The sequence below is a fragment of the Callospermophilus lateralis genome, chromosome 14 (genome assembly GCF_048772815.1).
Source record: "Callospermophilus lateralis isolate mCalLat2 chromosome 14, mCalLat2.hap1, whole genome shotgun sequence".
In the NCBI taxonomy this organism is placed as follows: domain Eukaryota; kingdom Metazoa; phylum Chordata; class Mammalia; order Rodentia; family Sciuridae; genus Callospermophilus; species Callospermophilus lateralis.
In genome coordinates this window covers 105,034,959-105,056,997 of record NC_135318.1, presented here as the reverse complement: position 1 = coordinate 105,056,997, position 22,039 = coordinate 105,034,959, and the positions used below count along the sequence as shown (strand labels likewise).

Sequence of the window (22,039 nt, the reverse complement as noted above, 5' to 3'; positions counted from 1 at the left end):
AATGCCATCCTGGGACTCATGCATTGTCTTGTTTAGTTCTCAGGACAACACAACAGAACCATAGTTAAAATTTGGATTCAACAAGTCCTGGGTTTAAGTCCAGATTGTGCAACTTTCTAGTTGATCAGCCTGTATCTATCATCTACCATCTCAGAGCCACCTTTTGTTCTGTAGGTTTTTTTTTTTTTAAGAATAAAACGAGTAATAAGAATTGTAATGCATTCTGCTGTCATATGGAAATTTAAAAAAAAAGAATAAAACGAGGTAATGTATGAGTAAGACTTAGTATAGCATCTGGCTTCTAGGAAGCTTTCTTTCTAAATAGAATTCTTATATTTAGATATTCGTGTCATCCATTTTACATGCGAGGGAGTTAAGGCTAAGAACAGATGAGTGACTTGTTCAGGATGGGCCAACTAATAAATGACACGGACACCCAGCTCCATCTGTCTTCCAAGCTGGCACAGGATCCTGGGCTTCTCACACACCCAAGCGATGCAGGTGTTTCTTCTGGAAGCTCCTCAGAGAGACCCCTCCTCCCCTCAGGGGCTGTGTCGTGCCGTGTTGGACTTGACTGGTCATCCAGACGCGCTCCCACGTGTCGCGACCCAGATGAGGGGGGCTTGGGGTTCCTTCTGTTCCTCACCCTGGTTCTGAGTGAGTCTGCTGTTCCCGCGGTGATGCGTGTGGCTCTGCTGAAGTGCCCAGTGCCGAGCCACAGGCAGAAGGGTGCCCGCAAAGACTTTCCCTCTGATAAAAGCAAGAAAAGCCACACGAAGCAGTGGGCAGCTCTTCCACTTGAAATAGAAAAGATGGAGAAAGCACAGTCAGATCGCCGCTCTCTGCTGCCTCCCATGCCTCACTATTTTTATGAGCTCGCCTTTTTTATCTTCTGTCTTTTGCTATGCAGTATTTTTGAGGATGCGTTTTAATGTTTAAAATACCCAATAGCTCAGTGCACAATTTTTCTGTCTCTTTTAATTAGCTTGTTAACTTCTTCCTCTTTATTCATTATGGATCTTCTCTCCCTCGGCCCTCTCTGAGAAGGCATTGTATATTTATATTGTTATAAGCCTTTCTCTGTGATTCCAGAACCTTTCTCCATTAAAATTTTAGCAGGGCATAGCTTTTAATTGCCCTTTCCCCATCTTTGATGGGAAGGTTTCCAAACATAAAATAATAAGCAAAAAGCTTCCAAGTATAACTTGCTGCCTTAGGGCCAGACTCAACAAAGATAAGGATTCCATGTTTTCCTGAACCCTTGTTTCTTTCTTTTGAAATATCTCAAAGCTTCTTAAAGCCTCGGGCATTGTTTGTCTTGCCAAGTTCCTGTGCACCAGGCTTCTGCCCAGGTTTCTGACTCACCAGCTGTTTCCTCACTATGCAGTTGGGGGTCATTCTTAGGTGTTGGAGAGTAAAAGGTGCCCCTTTCTCTGAACCAGGGCTTCCTACAGGTCTCTGCCATCTGCTACCTGCCCTTTCCAACAGCTTATAGATTGAGGTGGCATTGAGAATTATCTGATCCTCTTTCTAAACTCATTTTGCTTCCTTCGTACTGACTGCTGAGTTGGCCGAGATATTAATGTTATTTAATAGATTGCTGTAGAGACTGAGAATTGGGATTGGTTTTGACACAATGGCAAAGCTAGAAACAATGGGGATGGGTATGTGGGCACAGCCATGTACAGTGGATCTGGCATTCTGTAAGCCGAGGCTCTTCCGGGTTCCCATGTACAGTGGATCTGGCATTCTGTAAGCCGAGGCTCTTCCGGGTCCCTAGGACTAAGCTTTGCAAAGCAAGTCCACTTCTGCCTGTTTCTCACCCATGTATCTGGACTGATGTTTGGTCTGTGCCCAGCCAATGCAGACTGATTTTAAACATTGCCCTACACAAAAAGGAATTAAGATGGCAAATCTATTGGAGAGAAATAGTGCCATGGCCACCCCTTTAGCACAGGCTGATAAAGAAAGCGACTTGGGAGTGCAGAGCAATGGTGGCGCACTCGCCAGACATGCTCCAGGCTCTGGGGTTGATCTCCAGAACCACCAAAAATATGTATATGTTTCCTATTTTGTGTGTAATGTAATATATAATGTATTTTTTAAATGCCAGGTGTGGTGGCACATATCTGTAATTCTAGCTACTCAGGGGGCTGACACAGAAGAATCACAAGTTTGAGGCCAGCCTCAGCAACTTAGTGAGACCCTGTTTCAGAAAAATAAAGAAAAAATTGAATTGAATGAAATAAACAGTCTCTCTAAAAAGGTTAATGCTGCTTTTAAAAAATCAACTTCTGTTCCCTTCATTGATGGGATTTTTAAGAGGTGGGGGGGGCCTAGAGGAAGACGGTTAGGTCTCTGGGGATGCTGGCCTCAGAAGGAATCAGTACAGTCGTTGAGAGCTCCTAATTAATTCCCATGAGATCAAGTCGTAAAAAAGAGTCAGCCTGGCCTTTGGATTTCCCTTGCTTTTTGTCTTGGCACATAACTTCTCCCTCATACCCAAACTTTCTTTATAATTTCATACAGTTTTCCACAACTTCTGATTGATCTTTGACTAACAGTAGATGTTCATTGAAGTTTCAAATTTCTTTTTCCTTTTGCCGAGTTTTTATACTACTATTCTCTAAAACAGTTAAGGTTCTTAGGTAAGCGCCTGTCTTAATCATAACAAATTTTACTATGCCATTTGTGTACCTTAAAGTTTTCCTCTAATGTATGCAATATGAATGAATGAATGAGTGAGCACCTTCACAATTTTTTTTTTCTTTTTGCATTGCTGAGGCTTGAGCCCAGGACCTCTCAAATGAGAGGCGAGTGCTCAACCACGGAGCTATATCCCCAGTCCCCCAGATCTCTTTTAAATATGAGTCCAGAGGGTGATTGTTTGAAAGTAGAGCATGACTTGATTTCATAGTGTGTGCGTACGTGTAAGTGTGAGCAGTGTGCACACGCAGCTCGTGTGATGGTGGTCTGTGTACATGTGGAAGGAGGGATGCTTTCAGCTCCAGATCGCGACAACTGAGGCTTCTGGCCACCTCTCCTGCCTGCCGTCCTCAGCCCTGCCCCGTCCTGGAGCCCACCAGCACCTGGCCAGACCGTTTGGTTCCCCTAGCCGGGCTGATGGGACCTTGGCGTTGTGGCGGTCATTGGGATGAGAGTGATCTGCCCCCAGGGGAGAGGAGTGTCAGAATGATGGAGCCCAGCTCTGCTGGGAACACCAGTGGATGAAGCAGCAGCCCCCAGAATGTGAAAGGCACACAGAATTCTCGTCCCACTCAGCTCACGAAAGCCATTGATTTATTCCCGGTCCCAGCAAATCCACCTTTTTAAACATAAACTCTTAGCTCAGAGCATCCTGTGAAGCCAGTTATCTCCCGCAGTGTTGACCCCCCAGCAGATCTGTCAGCCTGATGGACACATGAAAAGTGGTCCTGGGCTGATTCTTCCCTGTGTCACAAACCCCAAGGAAGTGCTTGGCACGACTACCTCCAAATTCCGTGAATTCCACAAGCATGATGGTTGCTATCATGTGGATCCTGCAGCCATCCACGATAACTGGATGCCCAAGGCCTTAGCAGAATTCCATTCATATTTTCCATTCTGAATATTTTCCAGTCTGATGCAAATTAGGAGAATAATCAGCCACATTTAATCCTGGAGATCTGAGATCGGAAAGTTACCTATCACATTTGCCCACCCACCCCTTTCCTAAACACCCCACTAAGGCTGGACTGTACCACGGTGCTCTCAGGGCCCAGGGCAGATGGCAGAGCCTCGTCTTCTCCAGGCTCACCTGCACGCACCATGGAGGCCTGCGTGGCCTGTGGCACCCTGTGAGCAAGCATTTGTGCCCTAAGCCTGTTCTCTGCCCTGGCACCACAAGAGCCCTCACTGTGCGCTCAGTTCACCAGGCGAATGTGAGTTGAGCCCTCTGTGTGCCAGCAGAGCGGCAGGCCCTGGACGCTGGGATAAACAGATGAGCACAGCCTCACCCCTCCAAGGTGGGAAGGGATGGGCAGCAGCCTAGCCTGCTCTCAGGGGAGAGGAGACAGAGGTGGTTGGGAAAAGTCCGGGGGCAGGGTATGTGCAGCAGGTCGTGTGCCCACTGCCAGGCCTCTGCCCTGCCCTGCTGGGAGTGGAGGAGGCCGTATCCTCAGAGTGAGCCCTGAGCCCAGGCTACACCCCAGCTGGGCCTTGCTTCCTTCCACACATCCTGGCTCCTGTCCTCTTCCTGTGGACCAGGGACACCCAGCCTTGGCAGGATTGATGGTTGGGGCCACACGACAGTCGTGGGAACTACCCGCTGTGTTTCAGGATATTTAGGAGCATTCTGGCCCACTAGATGTTAGAGGCACCCCCTGGATGTGATAACTCGAAATTTCTTCAGACCTGTCCCCTGGGGGCAAGATCACCCCTGTGCATGTCCTTGTCCCCAGCCTAGCCAGCCCTCCTTACTGCAATTCCCAAAGTGTGTTCCTGGGAATACTGCTGTCTCCAAAAGGATTCTGTGGAGACAGACTTGGTGCTACATTTCCCCTTAAGCCACCAGCATGGTAATGCTCCAACTAGACCTGTGTCTATCAGGCTAAAGGTTTTCTTCCCCATTTATTCTCATGACGGTTTCCCTCCAGGGCCTAGCACAATGCACCACACATTAAGGAAATGTTCCCGGGGGAGACTGAGGATGAGGGGAGATAGGCCATGGGGCTGGAACACCGGGGGCCTCAGTGTTCCAGGGCCCGCCAACACTGATGCTGGTAGGAAGGACGGAGGCAGATGTCCTAAATACCCTCCATGATGAGGGAAGGCCAGCTCAGGTGAGCCTCGGGCCCAGTGAGGAGGGCATGGGTATGGAGTAGCAGCTGACTTGGGTCATGTTAGGATGTCCCTCTCTCCCAAGCAGCTGGGGCTTCTGTGGCCACCATGACCAGGCGCTATGAGCAGCTGCTCACGATGACAGTCTTCTACCATGAGACCACGAGCAGCCGCTGAGTGCCCAAAACTCAAAATCACTGAGTTGTCTATGCAATAAGTATGTACATTTAACGAAAATTGCAGACATCATCCGGTACAGGCTGACCCACCTTCCTGTAGGGCCCAGCTCTTGCACACCACAGGGTGGGGCCTTGACCATGGGGGCTTCCAGCCCAGAGGGCGAACGGAACCGGGACACTCTGACCTGCAGATGCCACATGCAGCAACTTGACAGCGCAGGCAGTTGGGCAGCCACAGCCACCTTATCCAGGCAACCAGACTGTGGGTGTCAGCTGAGCCAGAGTCTGGGTACAAGTGTGCAGTGGGCCCTGGTCAGTGTACAAGAGGGGGACCCATCCGTGCTACAGTGGGACATGCCAAAGCTTAAGGTTAGACTTAAGATCTGACCAGACCGACTGTAGAGGAGTAAGGTTTATTTAGCGGCTGGCAGTTTCAGAGGTCTCGATCCATAGACCGCAGGCTCTATTCCTCAGGGATCAAGTGAGGCAGGACATCATGGCAGAAGAGTGTGGCAGAGGGAAACAGCTCACAGGATGATCAGGAAGCAGACAGCGGCCTCCCATTGTCAGATACAGATATATGTACCCCATGGCCACGCCCCCAATGAACCACTTCCTGCAGCCACACCCCACCTGCCCCCAGTTACCCCTCAGTGAATCCCATCAGGGACTAATCCACTAATTATGTTACGGTTCTAACCCAGTCATTTCTTTTCCAAACCTTCTTGCATTGTCTCACATGTGAGCTTTTGGGGGACACCACCTCTAAACCATAACTACTATATATCTCCCTAGAGATGTGCATTTTAAAAAAGGCTTCATCACCACCAGCTCTCCCCACTAGCAGCATTCGGCCTGCGTGGTGAGGAAGGTAGAAAGAGCAAGTCTCCCATCTGTCCACCTCGGGGTCCAGTGAGCCCTGTGGTGGAAGTAGACTCTCCAGTGGCCATCACGGCCCAGTCAGTGATGTGCTTTCAGACTTCTGCATGTAAAAGCTCCTCTGTGTGGTGTTTGTGTTTCTCTCTCTGTTTCTCCCCAAAGCTCCCGTGTCAATAACGGGAATGTTCAGAGGCGAACGGGTTAGATCACAAGAGCCAGAGCCTGACCAGTTCATCCCAGTTTGAGTGGACTGACTGGTGGTGACTGTAAGCAGGTGGGGCGTGGCTGGAGGAGTGGGTCACGGGGGTGCTCTGGAAGGGTTCGTCTTCCCCGTGGCCCCTTCCCCTTCCTCTCTTTGCCTGGCCATCATGAGTGCAGCAGCCCTTCTCTACCATGCCCTTCTGCCACAGTGGTCTCCCTCACCTTCAGCCCAAACAATGGAGTCAGCTGACCATGGACTGAACCTCTGAAATCATGAGCTAAAATAACAGTTTCTCTCCTTTAAGTTGTTCTGGTCAGATATTTTGGTCACAGCGATGAAAACCTCACACACTCACACCCACGTCCACACTCACATCCCCACACACACATGCTTACCAGTACTTACACACACACAGAGCCCAGCCTCAATGACGGAAAACAGTACGATTTTCTTAGAGTGCGGAGGGGCGATGTTTTAAATGTCTTCCAAGTGATCACCACGGACCGCTGAGGGAGGCTGAGGTCCAGACCCCATCCAACTTACCTTTATGCTCACAGAACCCAGCACAAAAAGGAGTGTCACACATAAAAGCTCTTCCAGGACATCCAGGGACACTGCCTGGGCTCCTTTTCTAGGCTGGTCTCACTGTCCAGCCTGGCTGTCCTGTGTTCATGGAGAGCCAGCTCTGACTCCACAAAGCATGGGACCTACTCCACAAAGCATGGGTGAAGCTCACTCAGAGAAATCCTGGGGTGCTGATGAGAACCCTGGGGCCTGTTGTTCTGCCAGCGGATAGCCATTTGCAGGGTGCAAAGGTTGTCCCTGCCAGGAGATGGGTCTGCACATCCTCAGGGGATGACCTTGACACCGAGCTGGTGATTGCAAGCACAGATCCCTCCAGCCGACTCACCCGTTTTGTACAGGAGAACAGTCAGCTTCATCCCATAGCGGCTCTCTCTCTTAAGGAAGGGAAGCTAGGGAAGAGCTTGAACCAGGGAATTTTCCAGCAAGGGAACTCAGGGAAGAGTGCACCCAAGAGCAGGGCCCCGACCCTCCCTCTGCTGTTGGTGTGAGAGGGAATGGCACTTGAGGGCTGCGCTCTGCTCAGGGACAGGCACTGCCCCTGGCCTGCAGGCTCTGCTGGGTTCCTCCGACTGGGCCCATGAGGTTTCCCCCTGGGCCAGGCCTTGCAGTGGGGAGGGGACTTGTGTGTCAGAACGGCCAGCAGGCAGCGTCTGCCCAAGGGAATGGCACCAGCTCGCCCCACAGCTGCATGGTCCGTCCGGGACACTGCTTCCAAGTTTTAAGGAAAGAAGCACCATGGGCCTTCAGTCTCGGCTTTTGTTTTCTTCCTCTAACCGGCTTCACCAGATGATCTTTAAAGTCCCAGATAGGATTGTACTTCTCTAGGAGCGTTGACCCACTTGGTTTCAAACTTATGTCTCTCTAGAAAGAGAAGAAGAGTGGGCTGCTGAAACTTCTAGCTGGGGCATCCACCAAGAAGAAGTCGCGCTCCCCGCCATCCATCTCTCCAACCCATGACCCTCAGATGGCTTTGGACACCTCACTCCAGGGCGCCATGGGCCCCGAAGTATCCTCGCTGTCCATCCATGGCAGGGCAGGCTCCTGCCCCATAGAGAGCGAGATGCAGGGAGCCATGGGGCTAGAGCCACTGCACAGGAAAGCCGGCTCCTTGGATCTGAACTTCTCCTTGTCCCCTTCCCGGCAAGCATCTCTTTCCATGGCTGCCGTCCGTCCTGAGCCTAAGCCATTGCCTAGAGAGAGGTAAGGGGGAGTGTGGGCTGGCAACACTTGTGGCCATCTTCGGGGTGGTCCCCCAGGGTCTGGAGGCTCATTTGGGGAACAGGGACATTTGGGGCTTCCCTGAGGATCAAGATTACCATATGTGCAATTAGGAGAGCAAGAAGATATTTTCCTCACTCAGATCCTACACGTTAGGATGTTGCTTAAGTAATAAAAATATGAACCATCTCCTAAGAAAACAACCTTGGCATTTCTGCTAAAATACTGCTGCTCAGTCATGCTAGCACCTTAGCCCCAAAAGGCAGCCACCATCCTGAGCACCTGCGGACCTCTGAGACTACCACTTCCAGCCAGGGGCTAGGTAAGTTTCCATCTAGACCCAGGAAGGCGTATACATTTCCTGTCAAGGGCCGCATATTAAGAAAATGTAGATGTGGTGGGCTTTGCAATGTCTGTGGTAACTCGTCACTCTACCTACTTAGTGGGAAGGCGGCCACAGGCCAGATGTCCACAGATAGTCCGGTGTTTCAGAAAGCTCCATGGAAGGACGCTGGGATTTAAGTGTCCTGCAACTTTCTCATGTTTTAAAATCTGCCTTGGATCTCCTTTTCAACCGTATCAAAATGAGCAACATTCTTAGCTCTCAGTGCAGTCAGCCCTAAGCCACGGTTACAGATATCTAGATGGTGCCTCTGAGCCGGGCCTCTGGGGGCATCAAGGGGGGCCGCAGGAAGGGGCATTGTCTCCACAAGGCCCAGGAGGGAAGGCATGGCGCCACGCTACGACCTACGATTAGAGCAGCAGTCAGTAGCAGGCGGAGGTCAACTGAATACTCTGCACGGATGTGATGCTCAGAACATCCCAGAGTCAGGCGGGTTGCTGGCTGTGGACACCAGGATGGTCAGGCATGGCATGGTATGTGTGTCTGCCAGCATTTCCCGAGTGCCTTCTATGTGATATAATCTTCCTTACCAACCCCATGAATTCAGCCTCCCCATTTTATAGAAGAGAGAATTGAGATTTCTTGAGGTTAAGGTCACACAGATGGGTTAGTGGCTTAACCATTTATTCAGCTTCGGGCTTTCTGACCACAGAGTCCAGCCTCTGAAAAGCCTTACTCTGTGGGGTGCATAGACAGCAGCCCCCTCAGAGGACACTCACTGGTCCTACAAAGAGACCTTGACATCCTTAGCTTGAGAACAGTCGGAGCAAGTCACAGCCCTGGCAGATCCTCCAGAATCCAGGAGCCCTGCCCTGTCCACCCAAGGTGAAGCTGTGTTCCCTCTTCATACAACAGCGCTGTGCAGGGAATTGCCTTCCCCATGGTGCCCTCTCCCACTTCCCTTCCCAAGGGAGCCTCCTCCAACTTGGGGCAGCTCCTCCTTGTCAGAATCTCCCTCCCTCCATGGGCAAACACCAACTGCCTTATGAATACCGAACGTGGGTCCCAATGTCTCATCGCAGGTTACAGAGTTGGTCTTTTGGCTTGTCAGAATGACAGGCTTCTAGATCTTTCATAGCTGTTCTTGTATCTCCCCTGGGTACCTGCTCCCTACACCTCTAACTCTATCTTCAAAGACGTGACTTCCAGACTCCTCAATAAGAAATCTTGAAAGACTCTGTTCTAAAAAATCATGGGAGTCTCTGATTAACTAGCAGATTCAGGCCATTACTGCCATTCTCAGAATATTTGGTCTAATCAGGGGGTTATGATACCTAAAGACTCTGGGCACGCTCCTTGACCCCAAGCACTCTGCAGAGCTCATTAAAGAGCAGTGTTTGCAAAATAATAGCCTGACACCAAACTACAGATGAGTCCCAGAATGTTCCGCTCAACCTCAACCTGGGCAGCCACAGGCCACCTGGTGTCCAGGGAGCCTGAACAGGTTGTGAATACGGACATGCTGGCTCTTCAGGCGGAGACAGCTGCAGTCCAGACCGCATTTGGAATCTGGCCCTGCAGGCTGGTGAACAAAGCTCACTTGGTAGGGGTTGGGGTTATGGCTCAGCAGTAGAGCGCTCGACTTATACACGCAAGGCCCTGGATTCAATCCTCAGCACCATGCATAAATAAATAAAATAAAGTCAAAAAAAATTTAAAAATGAACCTCATTTTGCAGCATGTTTTGGAAGAGGGAGCCAGCGGGATGCAGCTGCAAGAGTCTTTGCCCACCAGGGTCCTGCTGCCTCGCTCACATGACAGATATTCATGGAAGGACGGAGGCGTGCCAGGTGGAATATGGCAGGAGGGCATTGTAGGGCAGAGTCAAGGTGTCCATCCTGCGGTGCTGAGGCAGTGGCTGAGTTCCAGACACAGCAGTGTCCTTCTTGCATCTTTTGTGAAACTCCTGTGTGCAGGTTCCCCCACCCCCACCCCGAGTCTCAACCATTGCTCTCCTGAGGATGCTCTAAGAGGAAGGAAGTTTAGGTTTAAAGCACAAAGGGTAGTGGCCCATGCTTGTAATCCCAGAGGCTTGGGAGGCTGAGGCAGGAGGATCATGGGTTCAAAGCCAGCTTCAACAACTTAGCAAGGCCCTACGCAACTCAGTGAGGGCCTATCTCTAAATAAAAGGGGGTGCGGGTGCTGGAACACAGTGGTTGAGTGCTCCTGGATTCAATCCCCTAGTACAAAAAAAAAAAAAAAGAAGAAGAAGAAGAAGAAGAAGAAGTATTGCAAAGGGAGCCCCAAGGGAGGTCCCTCAGGAGAGTCTACCTGGGCAAGCTCCACAGCCTGGTCCAGTGAGGCCTGCAGGCCTGGTAAGCCTGCCACATCAGCTGGCTGACAACGCATATGTCTCCAGACTAGGCCTGTCTGAGCCACACCCCCAGACTACTGTGTAAATCAAAGGACGGGTTACCAATCCAACCCAAGGGGACTTAATCTTCAGGCCACCTAAACATATTTTTTCCCTGTGGACAATGTGCTCAAGAAGCCAAATTTGAAAGTTATTTGGGGAACTGATTATTGGGGTATGGTTATAGGATGTGAATCTCACATGGTATCAGGTTCAAACTCTACTACCTCCATATTTCCTGTTGGGATGTTTTCAATTTATGATGGGTTTACTGAGGAGGGACACCATGATACGCTGAGGAGCATCTGTGATGCATCATAGTTTAGTGTCCAGGGCATAGATGCATTTTTTGGTCATTTCTAAGTTGCTAGCAGGACATTGTTCCATAACCACCTGGTGCCACCGCTCAGGGGCCCACTTGTCCTCAACCATGTTGAAGTAAACGCTCTGAAGAGGCCACCCTGGGGAGGGCCACCCTGTGACCCCTGTTGTCAGGTAGGGAAGCAGATGATACTAGATGAAGTCAGGACACCCCAAACTCACACAGGGAGCTAATTGCACTAGTAGTAAGAATTCCTCCTGATTTTGTCTGTTTGGATTCCCTGAGCCCTGGGTGTGAATATTAGCTGTGGTTGACAAACCTGATTTAGACTCAGAGGGCAGAGTCTTTCTCTGATTTATGAAGCCATGGTCATGACGTAAGAGTAGCTGTCATCCTCAACTGCTTACATGGCCCTTTGTGTCTGTAACAGGGAGTGTCAATTACTTTCATGCAGCAGGGAGACTAGCTCAGAGTCTTGGAATGATCTGGACAGAAACGTTAAACACTTGTCTCATATAAATTCAGCTCACATCCATCTGGGCTCATTAAATCATTGAATTGCTCAGAAGCACCAAATTACTTCTCTCTAACAAATTACATTTTTAAAGTCACTTGTTTGTTTCACATCTGGCTGTTGAGGCAAAAGCCAAAACTTGCGTTCAGAGTCTGAGAAATCATCTTGCCCTTGGCCTTTCTTTCCTTGGGGAAGAGTGAGAAGGATCAGGTGTTCAGAGAGGAAGTGGAGGATGGCAGGAAGCCACAGGTAGGACAGCCCGGTCCTGGTGGACACATGCAGCCTCTGTGCTGGTGGGGTAGGGACCACAAGGTCTGTGCGCATGCTGTCTGATTTCACACAATGCTGGCTGCATCCCAGGGGCCATCTGTCCTCCTAGACACTGGTCTGGGAGGAGATGGGAGGCGCTCTACTTCCTTTCCTCCTCCACTCTCCAGAGAACCAGCGTCTGGCTTGCCCTCAGACAGCAGTGGGAACTGGTCCAGTCCAGCTGCACCTGCAACCATCCCAAAGCACACAGAGCTGGCCAGTCTGACTCAGCACTGGGACCTGGAGCCTGGCTAGCCCTGCTGTCTCTGGATAGCAGACTCACACCCAGCCAGCCTTGCCTCCTGCTTTTGCCTGTCTGAAGCAAGTTGGAGCCATGTGCCGTAGGCTGTAGGCTCTCTGGGGCTGGGCCTAGGGCTCTTTGTCTGTGCCCCTTCTTCGAGCCCAATAACACCACCAGCTTCCCCCAAACCATGGCTTCTCCGGCCAAGCCAGACACGTGCCCTGGAGCAGGCTGGTTTGGGAAGGGATGGAATCTTCCTTCCAACTTGTGTGCTGTCAGTGCCGTGATTCTAAGGGAGCTGCATGCAAATATCTTCCTCCATAACTTGTTTAAAATCCACATTCTTTAGCCCCATTTTATCAAGTAGATCCAGGAGAGGCCTAGGAATCTGCCCCAAGGGCTCCTGAAATCCATGAGCCACAATTGCTCGCTTAGGGGCTCTTTTTTGCTTTGTAAGGTCCCGACTTTTCTAAGACCAAGGCCTAGAGACTCCAGATACTGAGCACCTTAAGGACCCCTCAGGATAGCCAGATGCTGTTGATGAGGCAGGTCTCCTGCAGGTCCCACTGTGTGGCTGTGGGCGATGGGGCAGGGAGGAAGAGGCAGGCCCCAGGGAACAGGTCTTCGCAGCTGGCTGGCCAGGACGGTGAAAGGTAAAGGATTGCCCGTTTCTCCCACACCACCACCTAGCCAGTAGACCGGGGCCTTGGTCCCAGCATTGCCAGGACGGGAGGGGACAGCAGTGCTGGCCTCCTTATGTGCCCCCTGGTTCAGGCTGAGCTTCTGAGGTCCACCCAACATAGATGCCAACGGTCAGAAACCAGCATGTCATCCAGGGGTTCTTAAGTGCCCTTCAGAAGAAGAGGGATGATAAGAGGTCTGGAGCCAGGAGGCCGGGGAGAGCCAGGTGTGGTGCCTGATCTTTACAACTCCCTCCATGATTCAGAGGCTCCCTAGTGTACAGGAGAGCTGGGTGCAGGCTCAGGAGGAAGGCCTAGGGCAAGGCAGGAGGGGCGGGCCCCAGAGAGCAGTGTAGACAGGGGACAAGCAGTGTGGTGTGGGGGGTAGCTGCGGGCAGCCTGCAGGACTGTTGGCAGTCTGTGATTAAACCCTGCCTGAGTGGCCCCCTGCACTCTTCTACTCCTGTTACCTGCCATTGTCCACGGGAGACGCCAACAGGCCACTGACAGCTGAGGAACAAGATTATGGCTTTCTGAGAAAGGAGAGACAAGAGGAGAGAAGAGCCCCGCAGGGAGGAGGAGCGGCCGGGGAGGCGTGGCTGATTGGCACTTGATGAGGTCCCTCCCAGCAGCTCTAGCTTCCCACCCTCCAGGCACCGCCTGCAGCCTCCCCTCCCGCTGTCCTCAACAGTGCAGAGACGCCCAGCCATTGACTAGGTAGCTGCTTGCAGAGCTTCTATTCCAGGGAGCAGGTGCCACCACGGGGCTTGCTGCCAAGGGGCCAGACAGACAGAAAATAAACAAGGAAACAGGTAGACAGACAGGCCTGTCGAAGGTAGTGAGTAGGGCAGGACGGTCTTGGCCACGATAGGGAAGAGCACTGGAGGCAAAGGTAACCACGAATGCAGGAGCCTGAGGTCGGAGCACCTGCTGCACCCAGGGCCAGCAGAGCCGAGCCAGGAGGACGCTGAGCTGCACACAGGCACCGAGGATGCCCAGACACAGAAGCCCTTTCTCAGCTTGTGCTTCTACTCTGCGAGAGATGGGAAGTGGTGAACACTCTTGGCAGAGGAGGGCCAGAATCTGCCAGTGTGGTCTTTCACATGTATGGTATAAAGGAAGGCCAGTAGGAATGACCATAAGGCCAGGAGGGCCTACAGGAAGGCCACCTCGCACATCCTTGGTATGTGTCCCTCAAGCAGCCCCAGTGTCCTTGGAGATGGATGCCCTGTTAGGGGGACACGGGTACTAAGCACCTTCTCCCTGCCGGGCCTAGGCTCTGCTGACTGGCCCAGTGTCACCTCAGGTTATTATAGCTGAGAGAGAACAGCTATATCCTGGCTGCCATAAAACCCATTCCTTTAGGATTTGGATTTTGGACCAGCGGTCCCAGCACCCCAATCTGCTCTGGATGCAGTGTTCTTCCAGCTTTTTCTGCACAACTGTACCTGCCCTAAGTGTAGAGGGTGCAGAGGCCCAGCCAGACACCCGGCACATGTGCCTCTGCAAAGCTTCCTCAGTCACTAGAGGCCCACCTTGCCAGGGGGACAATAGGGATTTCCCTGGCACTTGTATTCCCTTGGGAGTACTTTAGAAGCAGGCTGGTCCCCAGGGCACGGCAGCCCCTCAGCCTTGTTCCACTTCCTTGGACAGACTTTAAGCAGCAGTATGACAGACTTTTGCCATAGGGAAAGGAATTCACCATGAACTGAATTCTGATTCACATTTAAGTGAGTGAGCATTTCAAGGGAAAATGAGGGATTAAGGAGGAGTAGGGGCTCAAGAGTGTCGGAGGAGTGGAAATTTACAGAAAGAGAAAGTGGGTGTTAGATCCATGTGAAACCCAACTGGGTTGGTAACTGGAGTAAAGTTGGACTCCCACCCTCCCAGAGACCAAGGCTGAGGCCTTATCCTCAAGCACTGTTGGAACAAACAGTGAATTCTTCTGGCACCTTGAGACTTCTTAGTTAGTATGGTCCAGACTAGGGATTCAGCCTTGAGCTGTTAGAAACTGTCAGTGTTTATCCAAGACTTTATAGACCAGGGTGAAACCTAATAGAGAAGAGGGCTCCAAGGAGCCTGGCTGGGGTTTGCAGAAGGAGAGAGTCTGTTGGGGCTGTAGCTAAGGGCTTGTCAGGTCTGCCTTGTGCAGAACCTGGGACTCTGGGTCCTTGGCAAGGTACTGGCCAGAGGGTCAGACCATGGTCTCACATCTGGGGAGCACCTGCCTCAGCCCAGAGAGGCCGCAGGGCTGCCTCTGGTCACAGCTCCAGCCTACAGCCAGCCGTCCATCTCAGTGCCCAGCATGCAGAGGCCACAGAGGGAAGGCTTCTGTCCCTGGTTCCATTTTATCTTATGTTGGTCTGAAAACAGAGACTCTGAGAGGCCTTGGAGGCTTCAGAGAGGGAGGAGCACGGTTCCTGTGGGGAAAATGAGTTCTGGATGATGTGGGTGACATGGCCTCAGCTAGTTGAAGCACTAAGGCAACATGATTCTAGGATTCTGAAGCACATTTAGAAAAATGACCGTGGGAACAAAACCATCTTCCAAGCACATTTTACACATCATATGAGCCACAACCATCTGAGACCTGGTGGCACAGGTGAGGGGCCCTGCTTTTTAGACAAAGAAACTGACACTTGCACAAGTTGAGGACATGAGCCTGAGTCACAGAGTCAGAACCAGGCCGAGGACAAAGCCAAGGCTCTGACCTCCCTCGGCCCCCGGAGCTCTCCCAGGAAGGACAGCGGCTCTGCTCAGTCAGGGCAGAGGGACAGTGTGAAGTGACCGCGTGCTGCTGGGACAAACAAGAAGGAACATTCCAGCTAGTCTTGGATCTGTGTCCTAGAAGACACAAAGGGAAATTTCTTTAAAAAAAAAAAAATTTAAGTGGGAAAGAATTTTGGAAAAAAAAAAAAAAAAAAGATAATAGAGATTTGTGAAGTGGGAAAAGTAGTCCCAAACTGCAGGATGTACCCCGAGGGGAGGAAGAGGAAAAGCAGAGTCGCGGGCTCGGTCGGGCTGGCAGGCAGGGTGGGGGCGACTGAGGAAGCAAGCCTGCCTACCAGGCTCACCTGCTGTGCCACCTGTCCCTCAGGTACCGCGTGGTGGTCTCCTACCCACCGCAGAGCGAGGCGGAGATAGAGCTGAAGGAAGGTGACATTGTCTTCGTCCACAAGAAGCGCGAGGACGGCTGGTACAAGGGGACCTTGCAGCGCAACGGCCGCACGGGCCTCTTCCCGGGCAGCTTCGTGGAGAGCTTCTGAGGCCTGCGGCTCCAGCTCCACTGACCAGGGGTGGCGCCCCGGGAAGCTCCGCCCAGGAGCCGAGGGAGCCGCAGCCGCCCAGGGTCCCAGGTCCTCTCCAAGGCACCCGGCAGGGACACCTGGATCGGGGTGGGGTCTCAGAGCGCCCTCCGGGCTGTTCCAGGAAACAGCTGTGCCCTTGAGCGGACTGTAAGAGAAGGTACCCACGTGGGCAGGTCCACGCTTCGCCCTCCAGGGGGCCACGGCGCTATTTGCCACCTATGCAAGTTTGGGAGCTGCAAGAGGCCACGGGGCTGGGCAGGTGGGCTGGGGCCAGAAGCACTGGGGGACGTCTCTCCAGGCTGCCCTGGGCATCACCCCTCTATATACCTCAGTCACCTGCCATCCAGCCCCTCATGGGCATGCAGGCGTCGGGGGCCTCCCCTGAGACCCTGGGAATCCCTGCAGGCCTGCCCACAGCTCCTGTCGGGCACTGGAACAGAAGCCCTGAGGCTTTGTCTCCTGCCAGGATCGTAAGCTACACCTTTCGTTTCCCAGCTGCTGTCCCTCTGCGTGGCGTCTTTCTTACATCTTTTTAACGCACAGCCGTTAGACTTTATATATTTCTAATAGGTCAGACATTGCCTATTTTTCATACATCTGGTGCTGCCTTTTTGTAAAACTAGTAATGACTTGGGTGAGCTTGAAAGAAAAAATGTCTGAGGCGACATCAAAGGGCAGGGTTTTTATATTTACCATATGAATTTTGGAGCACACTGAGAAACCCCTGTCCTCAACATCAGAGCGCTGGCCAGTGCTCCCTGGGATGAGAGCGGTCCACCGAGGTGGTTGGAGGGAGTTGGAAACAGCCAATTTCTTTAAATCCTTACCAAAACCCCAGGCTCTGTCTAGACAGTGATGATTATTATTCAAGGACTGGAAATGTGTCTAGGAGGGTTACTCTAATTGCCCTTTCGTGTGGCGGTAAAAGAACGTGCGGGTTGACCCCTGCCTAGGAAGGCAGATGCTTTTTAAAAATTCCTAATGAGAGAATGGCTGTAATTAGCATTCTCAAAACATGATTTTTTTCTGTTATCAAAATTTGCAGTTCAGATCACCACCTTGCAAAGGTTCAAAGGTTCTCTCTCTCTCTCTCTCTCTCTCTCTCTCTCTTTCTCCTTATTTTTGAAAAACAAACAACTCTTCCTGTATCAGGCCTTGCAGAGCTTCCTCTGCTAGAGACCAGGGATAAAGTGAGAACAGGGCTGTGATGCTGTGCTGTATGCTTGCAGGGTCCAGGAATGCTGGCAAGAGAGAGAAGGAGGAAGAGTGGCTTTTACCCTGGGACCTCCCCAAAGTGGCATCAACAGACATGTATTCCTTAGTGTAACAGCCCCTTCCCAAGAAAAGTGACCTGAGGAGCCCTGTCACAGACAGTTTTGTCCTTGAGACTTACCTCAGGAATATATTTTTATCCTCTCAAAGTCGTAATGCATAACCCTGCTCTCTACAAAAACCACTCCGCCTTACGTTAGGCTGAATAATTAGCCTTTGGTAGTGGACGTTGTCAGTGGTTTGCAGGGATGCAGCACATTCCAGAAATGCATTCGCTTGCCTGGCATAAAGACTTTGAAATGAAGACCACTTATTTTCAGAGTTCCTATTTGGGGACCTGACTTGGCTATGTATAACTGCCAGGTGGCTTCCACACTGGGGGAATCACATCTAGAAAATGGCTCTTCCTATCCCTCCAGATGATAATAGAATTAATGGACATGAGAAATTTGTTCTGAATCAAAGAGAAAGTCTAGTTTACACACTGGGTTCGTGACAACCAGAAGGGATCTAGTCATCATCATTGCCAAATTAGTTGCCCACCATGCACAAAAAAAAAATCTTGTGCATGTTTAAATTCATGCTGTCACCAAAGAGATTAACACCCTGGGTGAGAAACATTCTCCAGCAGAACCAGAACTAACTTGAGTCTCCAGGTAAAAAATAGTCGTTTTTTTTTTTCTTCCTTTTTGTTAAAGAGGGCAGCTACCAAGCAACAATTACTAACTCGGGCTTACTTTCCTCTCCCAGTCTCCGCCCACATGGTGCTCATGGTGGGAACGTGCCCCACTACTTAGCGATTATGAGTGGGGATTCAGCCCACCCAGCTGAGCACCCCCACCTCATGATAGAGAGCTGGGGCAAGTATGTAGGTGTCTTTGGAGGACATTGGCCCCTTTCATGGCAGAGTCAGGGATGAGTATTGGACCCACCTTGGGAAGGAGAATGATGCTGTGGGCCCAGCCAACTCCGGGGTTTGCTGTCAGGTGGGTGGGGCTCCTGGAGTGGGCACTGGGCTGCCAGAGAGTGGGAGAGATACACGACCAGCCCCCATGTGTTGTCTGAGTGTCTTCAACATATCCAAGTCCTTCAGCCTTCTTAACAATGCAGGAGCAGAAGTAGCCCTTCCCTTCAGGCCTCCCAGGTCAGAGGTTTCAGTGTTGAAGATGAAACCAGCACTTTGTCCTGAACCTCCTATCCCATCCTGGCCCCACGATGTCCACTTCTAATTGTGCAGTGGCACTTGGCAGCCAAGGTGATTTTCATTGAGGAGCACATTAGGGCCCATAGCTTTGACTGAGCAAGGTCAGCAGAGTCCTAGGAGATAGGACAGCCTGGCCCCCCGGAGTGTCAAGGGGATGAGAGAGGGAGACAGGATGGTAGGCAGCAGGGACTGGATGCCAGGCTGAACACCCTGAAACCAGCTCAGCCAACCAACTGGGAAACCCTTTGTACTTTGCACAGTTCACACACACACACACACACACACACACACACAGTGTTTCTGTTATACACAATGTCAGCGTGTGATTTTGGAAGAATTGACAGTAGTGACAAACTATGATGCCTGTGTTTCTGAGTCTTTAAATAAAAATGAACATGGAGAGGCCTGTGTCTGGATGGTGGGGACAGTGGGGGCTGGGGTACAGGCTGCAAGGCCTAAGCTGAAAGGCCCAGCCCTGGGTGGGAGCGGAGCTGGGATGGTACTGTTTGCATGCCTACGGTCCGTTCCTAGGGCTTGCATACCTGGCACCTCATGTTCCTACCAGGGAGACACCTGGTCTATGTGTATCGGGTGCTGGGCCATCGAGGAGACTGGCTAGCAGTGTCATTGAACATGAAGCATACCCAGCACACATTGAGGGTCCACTAGCTGGACACTCAGAAGTATGCCACAGAAGCCAGGCTGGCCAAGAGGTAGGGACCTCTAGTTCTGCTCCAGGGGTTCATTTGCCTGGAAGAGAAAGAGGACATTCTATGGAGGATTCAGCCTCTCTCCTTTCTTGTAGTTACTTAAGTCCTTGTCAACCAGAATTGCCTGGCATAGACTCCAATGAGCACGCTGCTGGCCCTAATTTTGTATCTTTGATTCTTGGGGTGCCCGTATCATGTTCTCTGAAGAGCAGGATAGGGGTACTGCCACAGCCTGGCTGGGCACAATTCAGGAGCCACTTGTCCAGCAGAAACGAACTTTATTTTTAGAACACACACCACACCACAGAGCTCTTCAGGAATTCCCTCAGAGCCCAACTGCCACCACCGGCTTCCCACAAGCCTCTCAACCCCCCACTCCTCCTGCTCTTGAGGCCGATTGGCTGGGTCGCGTGGGCGGAGCCAAAAGAGTCCCCCAATGAGCAGCTCCGTGGTCTGAAAGGGCGGGGAAACAGCCCAAGGAGCATCACCGCAGAGGAGCCAATCAGCTGGAAGTTTGCTGGGGCCCGCTTAGGCTGTGGCTCTCAACAAGGTACATTGAATCCCCCTGCCACAGGAAGGGACTCCAGAAAGGGGGAGTCTGTCCCAGTGGATCTGACTGACAGCTAGCAGGACTGGCCTACCAGTCGGAAGCCTGCCAAGGAGACTGTGTGTTTCTTCCAACAGGTGCTCATGGCCCTCTTAACTGAGATGTGTACCCACACTTGGACTAGAAAGAGGCTTAGCACAGAGCCAATTCACCTTCCTGTAGAACTTAAGTGAACTTGTTTAGAGTTTTTAACGACGTGGATAGGAGCTAGAGGGATGAGCAGTAAGGCAGCATGCTGTGCCTGTGTGGAAGAAACTCTTAGCTTGGTTGGCTACATGAGGAATCAAGGTAAGAAGAGATGAACTGAACTGGCCCAGGTCACAGAGCTTATGGAACGGCTGTGTCTCAAGCTCCAGTCTGTTTATCCAATGCCAAGTTGACCCCTCCACCTCCAAATCAGGGTGCCAACCCATAGTCCTCTGTAGAACTATAGCCATAATGTAGGACTGCACCGCATAATGACATGTCAGTCAACAACAGACCACACATGTGACAGTGGTCCCATAGATTATAATAGAGCTGAAAAATTCCTGTCACCTACTGTTGTCTTAGCCTTCATAAAAGCTTAGGAAACACAACTCACATTTGTGAAGATGCCAGTATAAACACCTACTGTGCTGCCAAACATATAGAAGTAGAGTACATAAAACTATGCATAGGGCTGGGAATATAGCTCAATTGGTAGAGCGTTTGCCTTGCATGCACAAGGCCCTGGGTTCAATGCCCAGTACCACACACACACACACACACACACACACACACACACACAGTATGCATAGGACATCGTATTTGATGACAAAACACAACTTTTACTGGTTTGTGTATTTATTGTACCATTTATTGTCAGAGCATACTTCTACTTATTAAAAAAATTTACTTTGAGACTGTACACTGTACGAAGCTGGCAGCAGCTCATACATCTCACGTTTTCCATATTTCTTTTTGGCATCGAGAGGCCATGTCCAGTGACTGACTACACCATCTAGGTCTGTGTGACTCTGCTGTTTGCACAATAATGAAATTGCCTCACAACATGTTTCTTGGAACACATTTAAACATTAAGTGAGGCACGACTCTAACATCGAGTACGTGAATGAGGGAAGAGGTGAATATAGGCAGTGTCCATTACAATTCATCTGGAAAGCGTGCATGGCAGCCACTGAGGTCCCTCTGCCAGGCAGAGATGAGGCAGCAGCCCCTTGGGGCCTGGGGCCATTTTACATTCAAATCACATACCCTGCTCATCGGAATCCATGCACTCTGAGCAGACAGGACCAATTTGCTTTTTCTAATTTAACAACTAGAGGAAAGTGTTAGGCAAGTTTATAGATTCAGCCTGAGGAGCAGAGACACTTCTCATCATCTACTGGGCCTCCAGTAGAGAGAGGGTCAGCCTCTGTGAATCCTGTGAGCAAGGGCTAGCGTGCCTGCCTCTGGCTGACACTGTCAGGGTGTGTGCTGAACAAGGGAACCCTGGGGAGGTGGGGAGGCGCCACAGCCCAGCCCTTCACGGGGCCTTCCCCACTGTGCGCTTCAGGGTGAGAAACAAGCACCGAGAGTCCCCCCTGAGTCTCCAGCAGAGCGGGGAAGAGAAGGCTGCGTTGGCCTTGTACAGGGTGGACTCATCTCAGAGATGCCAAGAGTCTCCTGAGGCCTCTCAGGAGAGGGAGCCAAGCTTCTTGGCTGAGACTCCTCAGTGTTCCTCCCAGAGCACTGTGGGAAGAGCAGAGGCTTTTCAAATAGAGGGAAAAGAGGCTACAGATGTCCCTGACTGACGATGATTCAGCTTACAGTTTGCCAGCTTATGATGATGGGAAGGAATGTATATTTAGTAGAAAATATTCTTTGTTTTGAGTTTGAATTTTTTTCCCCAGGCTATCGATGCACAGTTCACTCCCCTCACTCAATGCTGGGCAACTGCAATGTCGCTCCCTCTGTCACCAGGAAAAACAACTGACACCCTACAGCGTGCTGTGCTGGAGGCTAAGACGTGGAGGAGGGTGGGTGCATTGAATGCCTCTTCCACGTATGATATTTTCAATTTACAATGGGGATGCTGGGACAGGAGTCCAAGGAGCTTCTATATTCCAGATTCTGTCTACTTAGTATCTTCATGTGTATTATGTAATTCTTACAACAGCCCCTTGAAGCTGGTTCTCATCATTTCCATTTAACAGATGAAGAAATTGCAACTTTGTAGATTTTATTATTAGCTCCGAGTTAAGTGGATGGCAG

The 22,039-nt window shown here is 51.1% G+C and overlaps 1 protein-coding gene across 1 annotated transcript in view; it reads left to right on the top strand.

Annotated features, from left to right (window-relative positions):
• Sh3rf3 (SH3 domain containing ring finger 3) overlaps positions 1–18,767 on the top strand; it is a 329,352-nt gene extending 310,585 nt beyond the window's left edge. Inside the window, exons 9-10 of the mRNA XM_076832934.1 lie at positions 7,529–7,863; positions 15,801–18,767. Coding sequence (XP_076689049.1) covers positions 7,529–7,863; positions 15,801–15,969 — 504 coding nt within the window. The 3' untranslated portion in view covers positions 15,970–18,767. The remainder of the gene's footprint in view (positions 1–7,528; positions 7,864–15,800) is intronic.
• The last annotated feature ends 3,272 nt before the right edge of the window (positions 18,768–22,039 follow it).